This window comes from Callorhinus ursinus, unplaced genomic scaffold (genome assembly GCF_003265705.2).
Source record: "Callorhinus ursinus isolate GAN/ISIS: 27379988/994484 unplaced genomic scaffold, GSC_fseal_2.0 scaffold1, whole genome shotgun sequence".
Classification (NCBI taxonomy): domain Eukaryota; kingdom Metazoa; phylum Chordata; class Mammalia; order Carnivora; family Otariidae; genus Callorhinus; species Callorhinus ursinus.
In genome coordinates, this window is record NW_027397063.1 from 50545062 (window position 1) to 50566764 (window position 21703).

The window sequence follows — 21703 nt, forward strand, 5'->3', positions numbered from 1 at the left end:
TCACGGAGGGGTGGGGGTGGGGGGGTAGGTAAACGAAGATGAATTTATTTTGCAACACTATTCTTTCAGACCCACTGAATGCACAATCTTAATAAAGTTTCTGGTCCAAAAAGCCTTCTGTATCCTCATGTAAGTTGTCCTGTGACACAAAGACCTGAACACTGAAAAAACAATAAAAAGTAAGAATCTTAAAATCTTTACCTTGTTCATTGTTTCCTCCATTAAGCAGGAGTTCATCATTTTGCCTTTTCAATTCTGTTATATATTTAAAGGCTTGGTCCAGGATCATATTCTTGCTCTGCCAAAGAGAATTAACCATTTAAAAGTTTCACTGAAGAGTAAGAACTTGCAGAAAGAAATGTAAAGCTTTGGTTTTATCACATATATGTGACATGTATCTTTTCAAAATTAAAACAGGCACCATATTGAAATGCTTCTACTGTTCACTTTTCACTTACTAAGTATTTATTGAGCATCTACTATGTGTCAGGCCCTGTTCTAGGCACTAGGGATATAATAAACAAAACAGACAAAATTCCTGACCTTTAGGAATATACATTATATATATATGTTTTTGTCCCCCTGTAATCCATGTTGAAACCCTGATCCCGCATATGATGGTATTTGCAGGTGGGCCTTTGGGAGGTAATTAGGTCATGAGGGTAGATCCCTCATGAATGAGATCAGTGCCCTTAGAAGAAAAGACATGAGAGAGGTGATCGCGCTGTCTGTCATGTGAGGACACAACCAGGAAAAGAGCATACACCAGGAACTGATGTATGCTTAGACTTCGCAGCCTCCAGAACTGTGAGAAATAAATTTCTGTTGTTTAAACCACGTTATTTTTCTTGTAAGAGTCCAAACTAAGACACTGTACTATAATCTATTTTGCATGGGGAGGTTGGAGAGGGCCCCCCTTGTAAGACAAAGCAAAAACCAGAAGGAAGGACAAGGAAGTATGCCCTGTGGATATCTGGAGGAAGAGCGTCCAGGTATTAGGATCAGCAAGGGCAAAGGCCCTCAAGCAGGGCGGTGTTCGCACATTGGAGGAACCATGGTGAGGTGAGTGGAACTAGAGTAAAGTATATAGTGGAAGAGTGGTAGGAGGAAGAGGCCAGAGAGGGCTTTCAAGGCCATGTAAAGATTTTAGACTTAAATATTATTCTTTACTCTATGAACAACTGTTAAAAATAAAACACAATAAGTGACATTCCTTTTGGCTTTAGTTCTCTACACCCTATTCCAGAGGCAACTGCCATAAAGCTACTTATATATCCTTCCAGAAATATTCTAGGCTGATACGTGGATCTATTTATCTATCTTTAAAAAAACAAAAAACAAAAGACAGATAGAAGGATACTATAAATAGTATGCTACATTGTTCTTATTTAAAAATATATCTTGGAGATATTTCCCCTATAGAGTTTAGATATCTATGTTATACTTTGTAAAGGCTGAATTTATTTTATTTTTGAGTCCATTACTGACAACTTTTAAGCTGTATAAGAGGCATTTGTTTTTTTTATTTTTCAGCTATTAAAAATGTTACAGTGAATGTTTAATTTCTATTCCAGTATGTATATTATTAAATATCCCCAGTACTTTATCAGATAGCTCTTTTCAGGTAGGAATCAGTGATTTAGGGCTTTGGTTCACAAAGTTACAATTCTGGGTTTCTTAGACTGAGTCCCAACAGAGACCCAATATAATCTAGGAAACATTTTACAGAGAAAAAATAAATACTGTCCTTTCATAAAGCAAGAGTTGAGACAAAGGCAGAACCTGATAATGCCCATCTACTGCCTCTCTACTGCAGATGGGGCTGAGGACATGTAGCAATAGTGAAGAAAATCTTAATCTACTTGGCTTCTGGGAGCCAAATACTGACTTTCATTGCACATTCTAGGACACCAAGGAAGTGAAATGACTATGGTTTCCTTTCCAAGAAACTTGTAGGAATGACAGCCAAGAGCAGGAAAGTAAGATATTACTGGGCAAACACCAATATTTCCTGAGAAGCTACTGTACATTGAGATGTGGAGAAAGAAAAACAATCAGAAGACGTAACAGAAGACAAAACATAGTTCCTGCCCTTAAATTTGCCATCATGTTAAGGAAACTCAAAGTACATTAAAACACACACACACACACAAATGAAAAAACACACTTAGGTAAGACTAAGTACCATCCCGTAGAAGAGAATGAAAAGAAACTGAAGTGTCAGATCTTGCCAAGGGAGGTAGTCTTGAGAAGCAAGCAAACTGATCTGGCCCTCTGAAAGCCTGGGGAGGTTCAGGACTGGGAAGCTCCAGCTACCACAAAAGGTGGGGTGAGGTATGGGGTTAAACTGAGGGGACTGGTGGACTCTTCTTAGGCAGAAATAAAAATTAACCCCCTCCCCCACACAAACACATCCTACGCAGCTGGATGACTTCCCCTTCCTGCCCCAACTGCAGGAGACAAGTTTATTTTCTGTGAAATTTGAAACAGATAATTTTGGCCTCAGGGATGGTTGGCACAGAAGTGGACAAGATGAGGCAACTCAGTGAAGACAGGAAGGTAAAATAAAATTCTGCCTCCTAAAACCTGAGACTCTCCAGCACCCTTTCCCCAACCCAGCTCCCAGAATATGGCAATCAGCCTTATACTCCTCTTCCCAGCCTTCCCATTTGTAGATAGGGGGCTGAAGGATTCTTGTCTGGAAAATAAAAGTTAATACTATGCCCAAAATTAAACAAGCTACCAACATTGACATTTTGAAGTGCTACAAAAACAGTAACACTAGCTTACCACCTAATCACTCAACAGTTAGGGCACCAAAAGTCAAGCCTATTCAATCGGCTTTTTAATGCCTCATTCTCAAATATGAGAACACAGCTAAGTATCACTAAACATTTAAGGAGAGTCTCCAAAATGAAAGACAAAACATCAAAACAAAGGGGAAAAAAAGAAAATCAGAAGAAACAAAACAAGAAGAAAAAGAAATTTTTAAAACCTATATAACATCCTCAGAGATGACATGATATTGTATTCATGAACCAAACATGTGATATGAAAAAGAACAAAGAGAATAAGAAAAAGACTCTCGAAAATCCATTTATCAAACCTTATGGTACCACTGCCAAAGTCTGTTATTCTCTCTGGGTAAAGAAATTTTAGGTAAAGAAATCCCTAACAAAATTTTATCAAACGGTATCTATTGAAGACAAATAACTACAATCAGATTTCTAAAATTAAAAGTATGAGAGCTGAAATTAAAAAGAGAAGAGTTGGAAAAGACCAATCAATTGAGACTGAAGAAGGGCAGAAGGTTCCAGAAGTAAAGTCTCAAAGGAAAAAGAGAAAATGGAAATTATGTGGTACACTTGACTATGTAGAAACTCTAAAGAGACTGTTGAAAGTGTGGAAAGAGTTAAAGACAGGTACAGAGAGAGGTGCCTAGGTGGCTCAGTCAGTAGAGCATGGGACTCTTAATCTCAGGGTTGTGAGTTCAAGCCCCATGTTGGGTACAGAGCTTACTTAAAAATAAAAAATAAATTTAAAAAAATTTAAATAAATAAATAACAAGATAGGTATATAAACAGTTAAGCAAGTGAAAAACAAGGCAATTACTAACCCAAAAAACACAAAAGTTACATATAGGACAAAACATAATAATAGTACTCCTTCCTACCATAAACAATATTTTCAGTCTAAAAAACAAAAAACTGAATATTAATTTAATCAAAAGTTGGGGCAGAATTACATTGGGAGGATTAGACAAGGCAAAGACAAGGGAAAAGAATAATAAGTCAATAGATAAAATCTAAAATAGAAAAATTAAGATATAGTAATATAAGCTTATTATTTCAAAATATAAAGGTATACTCCAGAAGAAACAGTTGAAAATGGATGCCTTTAAGTTGTTGTATTGGACTTGGGAAACAAGCAGGCCAGAGACTAATATTGTTGTTTTAAGCTTTTTAGTGCTATTTGTTATGTTTATACATTAATTTTCACATATATTAATTTAATTAAAAATTAAGCAAAAAAGGCTAACACAAATTATGAAATCCCATTATAATGAAACACTATATAACCATGAAAAAGAAAGGTGATCATATGAGGAAAGGTATCCCTGACTAAAAGTCTACCATACACTGATGAGTGAAAATGACAAGGCAGGTTATAAAACAGCACTCGATGTCTATATCTATCTATCTATCTATCTAATCATAAAGCAATGTCTGAAGATATGCATAACAACATTTGTTAACAGTAGCTATAACTTAGAAGTAGCATGTCAATTTACTTTTCAAACTTTTTTATGCCTTTCATATTGTTTCCATTTTGTTTTAGTTTGTTTTGTTTTCCTCATTATCAGAGGAAACAAAAAGCTATCTTCGTGAAGGAAAACTGTCCCCTTTAATAAACTGAGATTTATGTACCATTGGAGGTTGACAGGGCACGGAGAACAAAGCAGAGATATTTGGAAGATTCTAGGTAAGAATTTAAAGACAAAATATGATTGACAAAAAATAAAAGAAATGCCTGGTAAATGCAATAGCACATAAAAAAATGTAATCATGGGACTGAATAATTCAAGGTCTTAAAGATCTGGAAATTATGTGGTCCATCTGATCATGCAGAATGCTCTACTGGAAGGCTGCTGTAAGGATGGGGAAAACTAAAGACAGATATATAGGAAATTAAGCAAATGAAAAACCATGAGGCAATTAACTATGTACCATAAACGACAGGAAACAAAAATAATCATGAGCACGGAAACAACTCGAGGAATTGTCTGTTCACAAGTGACGAATGGAAACAGGAGTGGGCGTCTTACCTGCTTCAGGGCAGGGGAGCACGGGATCAGCTCTCCTATTCTGTTTATTCCGGCGTTGATTTTCTTCTTCCTATGCCTCTCCACTAGATAGGGGGGAAATCCATTTATCAAACCTTATGGTACCACTGCCAAAGTCTGTTATTCTCCCTGGGTAAAGAAATTTTAGGTAAAGAAATCCCTAACAAAATTTTATCAAACAGTATCTACTGAAGACAAAGAACTACAATTAGATTTCTAAGAATGTCGTATTTTAAGTCTAGTATTATAGGAACTGATCTAAGTAATACTCTTATTAACATTTTTAAAATGTGATCTATAATAATCAAATTCAAATTATAAACAGAAGTTGCTAACATTACATCACTGTTAAGGCCATTATTATGGTTTCAAGTAATTACTAGAGATTTTAGTGATAACTAAAATTTAAGAACCCACTAACAAGCTAAGTTACTAAACAGCTGCCTTTTCATATGGGCAAATGAGACCTATTTAGATTACAGAACCTTAAAACACCTCTAAGGATGTCTAGAAGGCATTTTTCGAATAGAACAGCCATTAGTTATGACTTAAAATTTCTACGGAGTCTGGTCTATTCACTTTGGCCACATAGGACTTCTCCCATCTAAGAAATTGTGCAACTGACAATATCTCAATCAAATTAACTGAGAAATATTCCAGGCTTACGTGCTACAACTTTATTATAAAGATCATATGGAAGGGTCAAGAGGGTATAAGATGATCTAAATAATTTCAACAAGACACTGTAAGTAGAAACATTAGTCTTGGCTATTTCCTGTCAGGTTTCTGAAACCTTCCTTTCTAACAAGACTCCAGTACTTCTAACAGGATGATCTTTCAGATTGACCACAAGCAGGTCTTGTTTTGTAGAATAAAGACTTTTTGCTTCATAGTCTGGCAGGAAAGACTTCTTTTCAATGACATCTAATTACTCTCTCAAAATAAATTACTATCAGGACACATTTATGACACCATGTAAGTTGATTCAAATAAAAATATTTAGTTCCTATGGCCAAAAAAAGATTAGATTTAATTCATTTGGCCAAAGAACATAAAGGAATAAAGTATAACTCACGTTTCTTCTGAATTCTCTAACAATAGTATTTGTTCTTATCTAAGAGTGATTTTTAAATGGGTGGAGGTGGAAAAAAAAACCCAACAACATTAAGACTCTTCACCCCCAGTGATAAAGGGGAATTCAAAGGCAGGAAATTCCCATTTTGGAGAGCAGCAATATTCCACCAGTGTTCACCACCTCTTTCCATAGACAAAAATTCCCCCAGTGTCCTTTCCTTAAGGAAGGGAAGATATCGTTTATAGAGTAATAGATAATAACTTTTAAAATATTTTGTTTGAGATCTGGACTGTAGTCCCTGAAAAATAAAATGTTATAAAATGTACCAAATTGTAAAAGTACACACAATTCCTTCTATAAATGTTTATCCAACTTTGGCCTAGAAATTTGATATATGTATTTTCTACATAATTTTCCTATAATTGAGGACTCCACAACTTCATTTAAGCTATTCACATTTCAAGGACCTTTAAGATCTGCAGCCTGCTGCTCATCTCTTCCCTACTCCTCTAGGTAGCCAGTCCCCTCTGGAATTTCTGCAAAGACACATACTCTTTATTCCATTTGGGAGAGGTAGAGCTGGACTTCCTCAGTGAGTGAAATCACTTAAACCACTAGTTCAGGGACATATTAATCCTTAAATTATCTAAACAGACAATAAATCAGAAGATGACAAGCAAACCATCGTCATGAGACTCGAGGGGCGTTTTGTCAATTAAACAATAAAGGAACAAAAAAGTAAGGAACAGAGGTGCCTGGGTGGCTCAGTAAGTTGAGCATCTGCCTTCAGCTCAGGTCATTATCTTGGGGTCTTGGGATTGAGCCCCATATAGGGCTCCCTGCTCAGCAGGGAGTCTGCTTCTCCCTCTGCCCCTCCCCCTCACTCATGCTCTCTCTCTCTCTCTCTCTCTCTCCAAGAAATAAAATATTTTAAAAAGTAATAAGGAACACTTTCCTAAAACATAATGAACAATGATGCTATGCTTATAACATAACTTACAATCAACTACAGTATAATTTCATTTTGAATGCAAAAAGTGCTAACAAGTAAAATTGAAATTGTTGTTTCTAACCTGCATTATGTGTCTCCCGGTTTTTCTTTCTGAAACAAAAAGTGCAGATAACAGGAACATGAAAATAATGGGAAAACATTCTTACCACTTTATAATTTGAGAACTATAAAAATAAATTTTATGAATTTATATTTGTTGTATCAGCAAGAAACCATCTGAAAAAACATTTTCTTAATATATATTATGGTATGAAAACCTAACTGCAGATACATCAGTATAAATTTAGCATCTACAATTTCTAGAAATAACTACAATTCTATTCTTCCATATCCAGAAGTCATTGGCTAGGAAGTAAATCAACCACTGAAAAAACCTTAACTATTTGAAAAATGTAATTAAAGAGCTAGACAATTCTCAAAGTGATATGCCGAGTAGGTGACTTCTGATGTTTGCCCTGGTGCCCAGGAAGCAGTGTTGTGAACACCAGTGAGGGATACCAGCAACAGGAGAGAGGAAACTTCGAATCCCCAGGGTGAAAAGCACAGCAGCCACCAGCACCCATGCACAGACAATTGGCATTTGAGCCATCTTTTGCATTTGTGTACCTAAAAGCTAATCTCCTAAAACCACTGATTTTCCCATTTATGTACAAACATTAGCATTCTCTAATAGTTATTTGGTAAGGAAAGAGAAGGGGATTTTAATATTAATGAAAGCACCGGGCATGCAATTCTAAGCAGAAACACTGCCCAAAGTGCTAGAAATTCAGAAGGAGGCTTATACAAAGAACCAGAAGTAATAACTGTACTGATGTGCATATTGTAATGTCACAAAATTGTAATTTTACAAAATATCTATTCAAATTGACTTCAGCCTAAATCAACTTACGATCTACAAAGACTGTTAATACTGTGCACAAGTAAAAATTTCAGGAGAAAGTAAACATTTAACATAGATTTAGTATTATACAATTTTAATTACTGATTATCATTTACTCGTTACATTGTTAATAAAATAAGGAGGACAGGTAAATTTTAACTCTATACTCCTTTCTGTACATCTGTATTTATTTATCCACACATATTTCTGAAGAGTAATGGTTTTCCAACCACTGAAATGAAAGTTCCCTGAGGACTACCTATTTAGCAAAGTAGGGACTAATTCTGCTTATCTGCCCAAATTAAATTATTTTTGGACCAGGGCTACATACCTGTGCTGTTTTTTGGTAGGAGTCTCATTCTCTGTCATTTCTGGCATGATTACAGTGATAGGAACCTACAGGCATAGAAAGACACACCAGAAAGTTTAAAGTTAGTATGTTAGAGACACTGATTAATTAATAGCAATTTGGTTTGAAAACCAAAATGCTAAAAAACAAAAGTGACATCATGAAAAAACACTGGCTTAGCTATCGTGGATATCCTTTCCTTTAAGAAAGGTATAAGAAAACAAGACAAAAAACATTGTAACTAGCAGAGGGAGAGCATGGTGAATGTCAAATGTAAGGTACAGCCAGAAAGTGCTGGAGAAGACTAGACTAGGGCAAGATCAGTATGGGCTTGGAAATCTAGAAAGGCTTAAAGGCGGTGTGGATTTGAGCAAGACCTGGAAAGACAGGTAAAACATACTTGACTTGGGAGAGTATGTTCTTCGTTCATGGTACTGTTTGAAATGTTCTACAAAATTTAAACGAAGACAATGGTCATCCTCTCTGAACACAGAAAAAACAAAAGTGACAAGCGTACAAACATGTAATATTCCATACACAGAAGCAACCACTCACTCAACTCATTCACTCATTTGCTAGCCTTCTCCCAAACTGCTAGAAGTCGTACGTTATCACTCAAGAGTCATTAAAATCTGGAGAGGAGCATGAAAATTCTACTTATATTTAAAATATCAAGATACTAAAGAATATACATACTATAAGGAAATATATTCATATGCCAAAAAAAGCCTGAAAGCAAATACATGAAGATACTAGTCATAGTTATGTAAGGCCAGCAATATTATGCATGCTTTCTTTCCCTTCTCTGATTTTCAAAAATTTCCTAATGAAAACCTTAATGCTTTTTAAGTCTCAGGGACTGACAGCCTTTCAAAAGCAGCTATCCAGTTGGGATACCTGTTCTGGTACACTGGAGGAGGTACAAGTGCAGTTTCCCATTTTCTGAGTGTAGAATCGGAAGTCAGAAAGCCATGAGTTTAGGGGCACCTGGGTGGTTAAGTGTCCAACTCTTGATTTTGGCTCAGGCCATGATCTCAGGATCGTGAGATGAAGCCCACATGGGCCCAGTGCTAGGCGAGGGGCCTGCTTGGGATTCTCTCTCTCCCTCTCTCTCTGCCCCTCTGCCTCCCAGTATGGTGCTCCCATGTGCTCTAAGGGGAGGGGAGGAGAGGGGAGGGGGGAAGGGGGGAAGCGAGGGAGGGAGACAGGGAAGGAAGGAAGGATGGAAGGATGGAAGGATGGAAGGATGGAAGGAAGGAAGGAAGGAAGGAAGGAAGGAAAGAAGGAAGGAAGGAAGGAAAGAAGGAAGGAAAGCATGAGTTTAAAATCTGGTTCTGCCATTTCCTAGCCGTGAGGTCCTGGGCAAGCTAGATAGCCTCTTGGAATCTCAGATGTTTCATCTACAAAATGGATCATAATCAAAACATCTAGACCATTGGGTTATTTTGAGAAAGGAATGAAAAATGCAGCGGGAACACAGCAGCACGGTGCCTAGGAGCAAAAAGAATTCAACCAATGTTAGCCATGAATAATAATGGCAGTATTTCAGGTTTGGCTCTAGCCCTGGAAAGGGGGAGGAAGGGTCCAGGGAAGTAAGCAGAAGTGAATGCTGACAAGGTAATGACAGGAAGTACTGGCCGAAGCAGCCTGCAGAGAAATGTGCACTCAAGACCCATTTCCAGCAGCTGACTCCACCTTCTCCCTAACATCGGGGATGGCACACATCAGCCTCAAAGCAACACACTCACAATGAGATAACCACATAACGACAAAGTGGGACAGGTGAGTCAATAAATAAATCCCTGTCACCTTTCTCACCCAAGGGCTTGCAAAATTTCTTCACTTTTGATGCCTGGCTTCCAACGCCTCCCGTTTCTGATCCAAATCTATCATCTTCTGCCAGAAGATGGTCTATAAGTTATGTTTTCTTCTTACTGTACAAGAGAAAAATCAATAAATGTTTATAGTTCCTAGGTTTCCATTAGCAGCATGTAAAACAACTGGCAACCTCTGGCATGTAGGCAGATTTTTAGTGGCATACAGAATGACCTTGAATTCTCCCTACCACTTGAAAGCTGATGAGTGTAGTTGCTTTAAAAAGTCACTCTCCAATGGGTTGCCCATGTCCCCAATGCCCACCCCCCAAAAAAAAATGGTAGCAAGGACTACAGCCATTGGATGGTTCCCAGGAGATTCTCTCCTTAGTCTCTGACATGCTGTTCACTGTCCCTCAAGTTCTTACTTTCCTCCACCTACTCCACCTACACCAAGATCTGCCCTCAATTCTAAAATTATCTTCCCTCAATCTCCTACTTCCCTCTCCTCTCCTGTGATAGTGACTGAGAACTTACTCAAGGGTGTCCCCCCCCCCCCCGAGGGCAGTGACACTAGAAGACAGCTTTCAGGCCTGTGCATCGTGTATGCTCTAAAACATGTCGACTTGGGGGCTTCTTCCCAGACAAAGGAGAAGCCCAGGTAGAGCCCAGGAATCTGTTTTTTCAACAAGGTACTAGTTAAAAACTACACATTGTCCGCCCATCCTGGACCCACTGAATCAGTCTCTGATGGAGGAATTCCAATCTTTAAGGGAGGAGTCTGAAATTTAATGATGCCCCCAGGGGATTCTTATCAGGAAAATTTAGAAAGGCAAGCAGGTAACTTTAGTTGGTGGAATTTCAGGCATTTGACTGATAGCCTATTGTAGGAGAGATTATTTGGGATACAGCAAGACAGCTGAACATATAATTTCACCTATAAACCCTTAAGGTCAGATTTCTCGTGTATCCATGAGTCAGCATTTGGTCACTAATGTCACAGTTCCCATTGTTCCTCTGGAGCACTTTTGAAAGTTTGCAGATTCATATTCCAATTAAGATACTTGAAGTAAAAGTTCCAATCTTCTAAACATTTAGAATCTTAAAGGAAATGATGCTAGAGGCTTATCACATAAGTAAACCTATTCATTGCATGGGGGTGGGGGTGAGAGGCAGGGGTTTAACTGAAAGAGATATATCATCCAGTTTACCAAATGTCACTATAAATATCCATCTCAAACCACATTTTAACCAATTCAATTACATCAATGCACAATTGTTTCCATATGCCACTCCTGATATTAAAATTGCATTCCTCACATTAAAAAAGAACACCTATCAAAATAATAAACTATATAATATTGTCATAAATCCTTGTCCACTGATTCATTAACCTGCTAATAAGGAAATGTTACTTTTACAAATATACCTTTTAAAATATTTAAAGTGCCATGAATTTTTAAGGCAAAATTTCACAATGTTACATTAGTAACCTATGAATTACTATTTTTCATGGTAAGAAAGAATTATTTCTGAAATAAGTCAAATCCAATGGTTCTCAAAGTGTGGTTTTGATGGTTTTGAGATCACTGGCATCAAAATCATAACTTTAAAACTGTTTTTGACCCTCAACGTAAAACTTACATTATAGTAAAATGCACAAATCTTAAGTGTAACATTCAGTGAGTTATGACCAATGCACACACCTGTGTGACCCAACCCCTATCACGGTACAGATCATTATTATGACCAGAGAAAGTTCTCATGACCTTTTCTAATCAATACCTTCCCCTACTCCCACAGAGGCAACCAGTGTTCTCATTTTTTTCACCACTGAACTTCATAATGCATTAACTGAGAACTCTGTTGTGTCAAGCTTTCACCCAGCATAATGTTTCTGAAATTCACCCAGTAGTTTATTCCTTTTTATTGCTGAGTACACTGTATAACTGTGTGGGAGTTTATAGCTCAGTTTATAGCTCAGGTGTTGATGAACAAACACCTGGCCTGTTCCTGTGTTCTGGCTACTATGAATAAAGCTGCTATCCATGAACATTCTTCTGTAACATTTTTCATGGATATAGTCTTTCTTTCTGTTGAGTAAATATCTAGGAGTGGAAATGCTTATTATACACCCTGCAGTTCTACTGCTAGGTAGATACTGCTAAGTATCTATCCGAGAGAAATAAAAAAGTATATCCACAAACAAGACTTCTAGGAGAACATTTGTCATACTTTCTCCAGAGTAACAGTACCATTTTGCACTTCACCCAAAATTTAAGAGTTCTGGTTGCTCCATATCCTTCCAACATTGGGTTTTGTCTGCCTATTCATTTCAACCATTCTAGTGGTTATACAGTGGAATCTCATTATAGTTTAATTTTCATTTCCTGGATGACTGATATAGAGTACTTTTTATGTACATATTAAAACCATTTGTAGATCTTATTTTGTCTGCTCATTATCTTTTTGCCAGTCTTTTAATTGAGCTGTTTATCCTTTTATTATTGACTTAACAGAAAAATCCTCATAGGGGCACCTGGGTGGCTCAGTCAGTTAAGTGTCTGCCTTCAGCTCAGGTCATGACCCCAGAGTCCTGGGCTCGAGCCCCACATCAGGCTCCCTGCTCGGTAGAAGCCTGTTTCTCCCTCTCCTCCTTTGCTTGTGCTGTCTCTGTCACTGTCTCTCTCTCTCTCTCAAATAAATAAAATCTTAAAAAAAAAAAAAAGAAAAATCTTCATATATTCTGACTTCTTGTATCTTCTGGATACCTGTCCTCTGTCTGAAATATATTTTGCAAATATTTTCTTCCATTATGTGATCTACCTATGCATTTTCTTAATTGTGTCTTTTGGTAAGCAAAAGCTCTTGATGACGTAAAACTTACCAATTTTTAATTTATGATGATTCCTTTTATGGCCTGTCCAAGAAACCTTTACTCATCCCCAAGATATTCTCCTACAGTTGCTTCTACAAGGTTTATGATACTGTCACATTTAGAACAATGATCCATATTATGTAAGGCAGGAGGTAGGGGTTAAAGTTCATTTTTTCTTCCATATGGATAGTTGTTCCAACATCATTTGTTGAAAAGATTTCCTCTCTTCACTGGTACCTTTGTTAAAAATCAAATGTCCATATTAATGCAGTTCCATTTCTAGGCTCTCTGTTCTTTTGCTCTCTCTTCTGAGCTATCCTTTTGTTACTAACACACAGTACTGACTAAGCATATGTTTAAAATATAGATTCCTATGCCTCACCCCAGAACTACTGAATCGGAATCTTAGGAAGGACAAGCCCAGAAATATAATGTTCTAGCAAGCTTCCTAGTTGATTTTTCTGCACCGTAAAGTTTGAGAAGTGCATTATTTTAATACTGTTCCTCTAAAACTGATACAAATCAATGAGTTTACAAACCAATGAGTCCACATGGGAAGAACAGTGAACCTGGAACTAGGAAAATGAGCTCTCATTCTAGATGTGCTACTCAAAAGCTAGGTATCATTTTATTTATCACAACTTAGGGCCCAAGTTTCTTCGCATGTAAAACAAGAGGGTAGGACTAGACCCAATCAATCATTCAGGTGTGGACTGAGTGCCCACACTGCCTAGGAATTACGGATATAAAGATGAAAAAGGCAGGTCTTCCCTCAAGAACACTGTCTATATCAAGGCTATCTAAAAGAACTTTGTGCAGTGGAAATATTCTATATCTGTGTTGTCCATATGGTCACTGTTCATCACATGTGGGTATTAAATACTTGAAATGTGGCTAGTGAGACCATGGAATTAACTTTTAATTTTATAAATTTTAAGTAATTTAAATTAAATAGTTACGGGGCTCTTGGGTGGCTCAGTCATTAAGCGTCTGCCTTTGGCTCAGGTCATGATCCCAGGGTCCTGGGATCGAGCCCCACATCAGGCTCCCTGCTCTGCGGAAAGCCTGCTTCTCCCTCTCCCACTACCCCTGCTTGTGTTCCCTCTCTCGCTGTGTCTCTCTCTGTCAAATAAATAAATAAAATCTTTAAAAAAAAATTAAATAGTTACATGTGGCTAGTGCTTACCATATTGGGCAGCACAGGGAATTTTAAAAATTGGTTAATGAATGTCAACTTCCTACTTTTGATATGGTCCTACAGCTATATGTCACTACCAGGGGAAAGTACGTCAGTAGTACATGGATTCAGAGTACATGGTATTTTTGTAACTTTGTTTGAGTCTATAACCATTTTAAAATAAAAAGTTTTAAAAAGTGAATTAAAAAAATTGGTAAATGCTACATACATAAAAAAGTCTTGTGAGTCTGAGAACTGCACCAAGAATATACAAAATAGGGGAGGAAGGGAAGGTGCAGGAGGTGCAGAGAGAAAGAAAACTTGGACTAGACTGTGAAGGAATTTTCTGTATCTAGTAAGCTTTTATCTCGAGATCAGTGGTTGTCAGATCAGTGCTGGTCTGAAACAGTTACCCTAGTCTATAGTAAAATGAAAAAAAGTACAATGAAGTAAGGATTTTTTTTCTTTTTTATTGATCTGTAAGTTACATACAATAAGTCATTAATTTAAGTTCACTGCTCAGTGAATTTATATATGTGAATACACCCATGTAACTACGACTAAGATGAAGATATAGAACATTATTGCAAAAGGCTCTCTCGAGGTCCCTTGCCACTTGATCCCTTGAAATTTCTTTCAAAAATATATATTCAAAGAAGAATATATATTTCCAAGGAAGACAAACAAATGACCAATAAGTACATAAAAAGGTGTTCAACATCAATCATCAGGGAAATGCAAATCAAAACCATAATGAGATCTCACCTCATACCTGTTAGAATAGCTGTTACCAAAAAGGCAAAAGGTAACAAGTGTTGGTAAAGATATGGAAAAAAGGGAATCCTTGTACACAATAGATGAGAATGCAAATTGGTACAGTCATTATGGAAAACAGTATGGAGGCGCCTCAAAAATTAAAGACAGAAGTACCATATGATCCAACAATCCCACTTCTGGATACTTAGCCAAAGGAAATGAAAATACTATCTGTAATCCCATGTTCACTGCAGCATTATTCACAACAGCCAAGACATGGAAACAACCTAAGTGTCCATCGATGGGCGAATGGGTAAAGAAAATGTGACACACACACACACACACACACACACACACGTATATATACAATGAAATATATATATTTACATATATACATATACACATGTATATATTTTATACACACATATATGTACGTAATGGAATATTATTCAGCCTTTGAAAAAAGAAGGAAATCCTGATATTTATGACATGAATCAACCTGAAGAACATTATGTTAAGTGAAATAAGCCAGATACAGAAAGACAAATACTGCATAATCACACTTACATGTGGAAACTAAAAATGTTGAACTCATGATAATAGAGGGTAGGATGGTAGCTGCCAGTGGCTAGGAGACGGGAAATGGAGGAGGCTGATCAAGGGTACAGACATTCAGTTATAAGATGAGTAAGTTCTGGAGACTTCATGTACAGTATGATGACTGTAGTTAATAATAATTTACTGTAGGGCGCCTGGGTGGCTCAGTTGGTTAAGCGACTGCCTTTGGCTCGGGTCATGATCCTGGAGTCCTGGGATCGAGTCCCCGCATCGGGCTCCCTGCTCAGCGGGGAGTCTGCTTCTCCCTCTGACCCTCCCCCTCTCATGTGCTCTCTCTCTCTCTCATTCTCACTCTCTCAAATGAATAGATAAAATCTTTAAAAATAATAATAATTTATTGTATACCTACAATTTGCTAAAAGAGATCTTAAACTCTTTTGTTCTTACCACAAAAAGTAACTATGTGAGTGGATGGATATGTTGATTAGCTTGGCTGTGGTAATAATTTCACAATGTGTATATATATATATATATATATATATATCAAAACATCTTATTGTATACCTTAAATATATATAATATTTATTCATCAATCATACCTCAATAAAGCTGGAAAAAATATATGTTTATATTCAAAAGTGTTCTATTACCTCACACATTGCTGGTAGGAATGTAAAATGGTACAGTCCCTTTGGAAAACAAGTTTGGCAGTTCCTCAAAAAGTTAAAACACAGAGTCACTCTATGATCCAGCAATGCCACCTAAGTATATACCCAAAAGAACTAAAAACACATGTTCACACAAAAACCTGTACATGGATGTTTGTTGCAGCAATACTCATAATAGCCAGTGAGTCAAAACAAGCCAAATGTCCATGTGAATGACGAATGGGTAAGTAAAATGGGCTTCTCCACACAAGGGAATATTATTCAGCAATACAAATATGTGAAGTACTAATACCTGCTATAGCATGGGTAACACCTGAAAACATTATGTTAACTGAAAGAATCCTGATACAAAAGGTCACATATTGGATATAATTCCACTTATATGAAATGTCCAGAAGCAAATCCATAGAGACAGAAAGTAGATTAGTGGTTGCCAGGAGTGGGGAGAGGGAATGAAGTGTGATGGCTAATGGATATGAGTTTCTCTTGGGGATGATGTTCTTGAATTAGATTGTGGAGATGATCACACAACTTTGTAAATAAGCTTAAAAGCACTGAATTATACACTTTAGAAGGGTGAGTTTTGTGACATATGAATTACATCTTAATAAAAAATATAAATAAAAAATGAAGGGGAAAGCAAAAAATTGTGCTACAAATACAAAATATTTGACATCTCCAGATTTAATCAATGCTCTGTTGGCAAACACTTTTTAAAAATTATTTTGAGACAAGTAATTATGTAACTATTTGTATATATTATATAACTATTTTATACACATAGCCACATCTAATATTCACTATTCATAAAGTAGCATTAAAATAATTAGTAATTTGTGCACAGTCACACAGTTAATAAGCGGTGAGGCAAGATTCTTCTAACTTAATACTATCTGACGCCAGAGCCCAAGTCCTTAACTATTTTCATAGTGCTTCTCTACCTCCCCCATCCCTTGCAGCAAAACAAACCAAAAAAAAGAAAGAACGAACACAGTACAGTACATTTTTAGCAAAACCACATCTTCAACTATTATATTCCTTCTGTTTCAATTTATATCTTAATTGTTTTAGACATGTGTAGGTGGTAATATCTAGCCCAGAAAACTTATTTTCTCATAAGGCCCCTGCTCAAGAGAAAACAAAAACATCAATCAGAAGTCATATGCAAATAAAAAACAACTTGATTTATAGTTTTCTCATACAACAAAATATTCAAATAATCTGCAACAAAATATTCAAATAATCTGTTAAATGTTTGAAGTAGAATTCTACAAAGACTGAAAAGAAAAAAGAGGGCTCACAATTTTAAAATAACCAAGATAGTGTGGTACTGGCATAAAGAAAAACACACAGATCGATGGACTCAAACTAAGAGCCCAGAAATAAACCTTTACATTTGTGGCCAACTGGTTTTCAACAAGGATGCCAAAACCGTTCAATGGGGGAAAGAATAGCCTTTCCAACAAATGAAGCTGGGGCAATGGGATATTCACATGCAAGAGAATGAAGTTGACCCCTATCTCATAACACATACAGAAATTAACTCAGAAAGAATTGTATCATAGCTCCACATAATAGCTAACACTTTAAAACTCTTAGATATGAAACCAAAAGCACAAGTGACAAAAGAAAAATACATTCGATTTCAAAATTAAAAATGTTTGTGCTCAGAGGGCACCATCAAGAAAGTGAAAAAATGGGGTGCCAGGGTGGCTCAGTTGGTTAAGCGTCTGCCTTTGGCTGAGGCCCTGATCCCAGAGTCCTGGGATCGAGTCCCGCATCGGGCTCCCTGCTCTGCAGGGAGGCTGCTTCTCCCTCTCCCTCTACCACTCCCCCTGTTTGTACTCTCTCTCTCTGTCAAATAAATAAAATATTTTAAATAAATAAGTAAACAAACCATGTGAGATATGACCTCATATCTGCTAGGATGGCTAAAATAAAAAAGACAGTCAATAACAAGTTTGGTGAGGATGTGGAGAAATTGGAGTTCTCATATATGGCTGGTGGGATTAAAAAATGATACCACCACGATGGAACAATTTGGCAGTTGCTCAAAATGTTACACATAAAGTTACCATAGGACCAAGCATTTCTACTCCTAGATATCCCAAGATAACTGAAAACAATGGTTCACACACAAAAACTTATACGTGAATGTTCACAGCAGAAATATTCATGATATCCAAAAAGGGAAACAACCCAAATGTATATCAACTGATGAAGGGATAAATAAACTGTAGTATATTCACACAACAGAATATAACTCAGCAATAAAAAGGAATGAAGTACTGATACAGCATGGATGAACTTTGAAAACATTATGCAATGTGAAAGAGGCCAATCACAGAGGACTGCATGTTGTATGATTCCCATCTTTAAATTCTGGAACATGAAAATTTAGAGACTGAAAGTAAATTAGTGGTTGCCAGTAATTTACTGAAAGTAAATTAGAGGAAGATGAGGAATGTCTGCTAATGGGCGGTAGGGGGAGGTGTTTGTTCTTTCAGAGATGATGAGATGTTATATTTAGATTATGGTGATGGTTGCACAACTCTGCAAATACTTAAAAACCACTGAATTTCACTTTAAACTTTATGGTATATGAATTGTACCTCAATCACCCTGTTTAAAAAAAAAAAAAGAGGGGTGCCTGGGTGGCTCAGTCGTTAAGCGTCTGCCTTCGGCTCAGGGAATGATCCCGGGGTCCTGGGATTGAGCCCTGCATGGGGCTCCCTGCTCAGCGGGAAGCCTGCTTCTCCCTCTCCCACTGCCCCCGCTGTGTTCCCTCTCTCGCTGTGTCTCTCTCTGTCAAATAAATAAATAAAATCTTTCAAAATAATAATAATAAATAAATAAATAAAAATTTTTAAAAAAAGAAAACTTTTGATGGAAGTCTCTTTGGGTAATTTGAAATTCTCTACCCATTCATCTTTTTCATCAGTTTACATATCTGTTTGTTTTCAGCATAAAATTCTTTCTGGTTACTAATCATCCCCAATTTTCCTAATACAGAGAAAATGTGAAGCTACCAAAAATAAGTACTAGCATTTATTTTTTTAAAAAACCAGGTCTAACTGTTCAGGGGCAAATTGTGTTTTCTTTCCACCAAGAAGCAAATTAGTGGTAAAGATTAATTTAAATTGTGTCTTTAGATACAATGAAGAGAAAAACCTAACTTATCAATCAAATTTTCAAATTAGAATTAAAATGTCCTAGTTGAGGGATGCCTGGGTGGCTCAGTCGGTTAAGCGTGTGCCTTCGGCTCAGGTCATGATCCCGGGGTCCTGGGATCAAGCCCCACATCATCAGGCTCCCTGCTCCGCGGGAAGCGTGCTTCCCCCTCTCTCTCTGCCTGCCGCTCCCCCTGCTCATGCGCACTCTGTGTGTCTCTCTCTCTGACTAATAAATAAATAAATAAAATCTTTTTAAAAATAAATAAAAATAAAATGTTTTACTTGAAAACATTTTATGGCACACTGCTTAAACATAATTTGTCTATGGTTTGTGGAAAATCTTTTCAACCCTATACTTAATTCCATTTTGCTGCTACTTAACGTATTCCTAAATATTTTACAATTATTTAAAACGTTTTATGGAATGGCTACATAGGCAGTTTTTAAATGTGTTCTATTTCTTTATCTGAGATCTCCAGTAAATCCTTAACTTTCTCCAATCAAAAGGACTTAACCCACGGAACTAGATAGAATATGATCCACAGAAATGGTAACTAAGCTTAAATCCGTGGTCTGGGTCATAGCCATTTATATCCCTAGTATAATTATAATAAATGCAATTTTATACGCCATAACTGTTTATTTAACAGTTTTTAACAGTTTTCCCTTATAAATAATATATACATAGAAAACAAAGCCAGACATAAAAAAATGAAACTACTCTCAATCACATCACTTGACCAGAATCCACAAGAATCACTGTTGACATTCTTACAGATTTCTTGGGATTTTTTTTCTGCATATGCCTGATTTTTTACAAATGTTAGACCATAAGCAATTTTGTATTCTGCATTTTACTTAAGGTGAGCATTTCTCTGTCATTAAATATACAAAATCATGATTATAGCTTTTATGTTTGACATCATGGATGCATATGCTCTAATTTCTATCATCTTATTTAATGTTTTAGGCATCTTTGCTCTCTGTATTTTGCTATAAGGGTTATTACTTGCATTTATCATCTTCAGCATATTTTAGGTTAACAATCCTCTACCTGGAATGTCCTACTACCTGGTCTACCTGGTCCAACTCATTAAATCATGAAGTCTGGCACATCTGTATTATATAGTTCAGGGATAGCACCAGGGTGCTTTTCATAGCCCCAAGAATCCTTCCTCTATGTGTTTGGTTTCAGCAGCTGCTTTCCATCTTGGTGGGCACTTGGGGACTTACTTATGAGCGTGCTATGTTGTCTTCTGCTTTGTGTTACTGCTATCAGAAGTCCTAACTTCTTTTGCCATTACGGAAATCTTACATCCTTTAACATCTGTTGACTCCTTCCTGTCAATCACATCACCATCATGCTTGATGCTATCAGTCAGGGTGGTTCCTAAATGCCAACCCGGAGATACTACAACATATATAAGAAAAGGAAATTAATGAAGTCCTGCCACGGAGCTTTCACTGTGAAGTTGAGTCAAACTGTACCTCAAGAACAAGAAATAAGCCAAAGGTTTTAAATGTTTATTTACAAATTATACAAGTAACCAATCTATATAAAACTTATTTTCAAAGAGTACAGAAATATATAAAGTTAAATGGAAAAGTTACTCAGCTCTACAATCATGCTTTCCAGGAATACCCACTGTAAACAGTTTGGAATTTGTCAGACCCTTTTCTTGTTCTTGTCCATACAAACTACACACACTCCTAGCTAAAAAATTATAACTAAACTCCATGGATTAAATTTTTAAAAATTCAGGGCGCCTGGGTGGCTCAGTCAGTGGAGCATCCAATTCTTGATTCTGGCTCAGGTCATGATCTCGGGGTTGTGGGATAGAGCCCCATGTCAATCTCCACACTCAGCGGGGAAGTCGGCTTGAGATTCTTTCCCTCCCTCTCCCTCAGCCCCTCCCCCACTTCTAAAGAAATAAATAAATCTTTAAAAAATTCGATTGCAAAAGGAATCCTTGCTCTCTGTAAAAATTTTAAACAGCACAGATGTATATGAAGTACCAATGCCCCTCTGCTTTTAACAGTCTGGTGATATCAATTCCAGACATTTTTCCCTATATAAGTCCAAGCAATTACTTATGTACATATTAGTAACTGTTACACTGAAAGGACAGGACACATAAAATGCAAGTACTATAAAATACCTTCCATTGCCAGTTCAAATCTCTGTGGGGTGAGCCTGCTCCTTGGATAAAATTTAGGGTGGATCCCATGACTTTACTGATCACAATTTTACAACAAAAATCCTCTAGGGGCGCCTGGGTGGCTCAATCGTTAAGCATCTGCCTTCGGCTCAGGTCATGATCCCAGGGTCCTGGGATCAAGCCCCGCATCGGGCTCCCCGCTCGGCGGGAAGACTGCTTCTCCCTCTCCCACTCCCCCTACTTGTGTTCCCTCTCTCGCTGTGTCTCTCTCTGTCAAATAAATAAATAAAATCTTTTAAAAAAAAATCCTCTAGTCATTTTTAGTCACAGTCACTGAGAATATCTCAGTATGGTTCTTTTG

General features: G+C 37.0%; 1 protein-coding gene across 3 annotated transcripts in view; it reads right to left on the bottom strand.

Annotated features, from left to right (window-relative positions):
- USF3 (upstream transcription factor family member 3) overlaps positions 1-21703 on the bottom strand; it is a 45879-nt gene that overhangs the window by 10450 nt on the left and 13726 nt on the right. The window contains exons 2-6 of one of the 3 annotated variants that reach the window (XM_025874362.2): positions 9978-10093; positions 8142-8206; positions 6992-7020; positions 4826-4908; positions 202-298 (exon numbers count right to left, since the gene is read on the bottom strand). In XM_025874362.2, the coding sequence (XP_025730147.1) occupies positions 202-298; positions 4826-4908; positions 6992-7020; positions 8142-8188 (256 nt within the window). In that variant the 5' untranslated portion in view covers positions 8189-8206; positions 9978-10093. Of the gene's footprint in view, positions 1-201; positions 299-4825; positions 4973-6991; positions 7021-8141; positions 8207-9968; positions 10094-21703 lie in introns of all 3 variants that reach the window. The other 2 variants (XM_025874354.2, XM_073893494.1) reach the window with 2 other exon arrangements.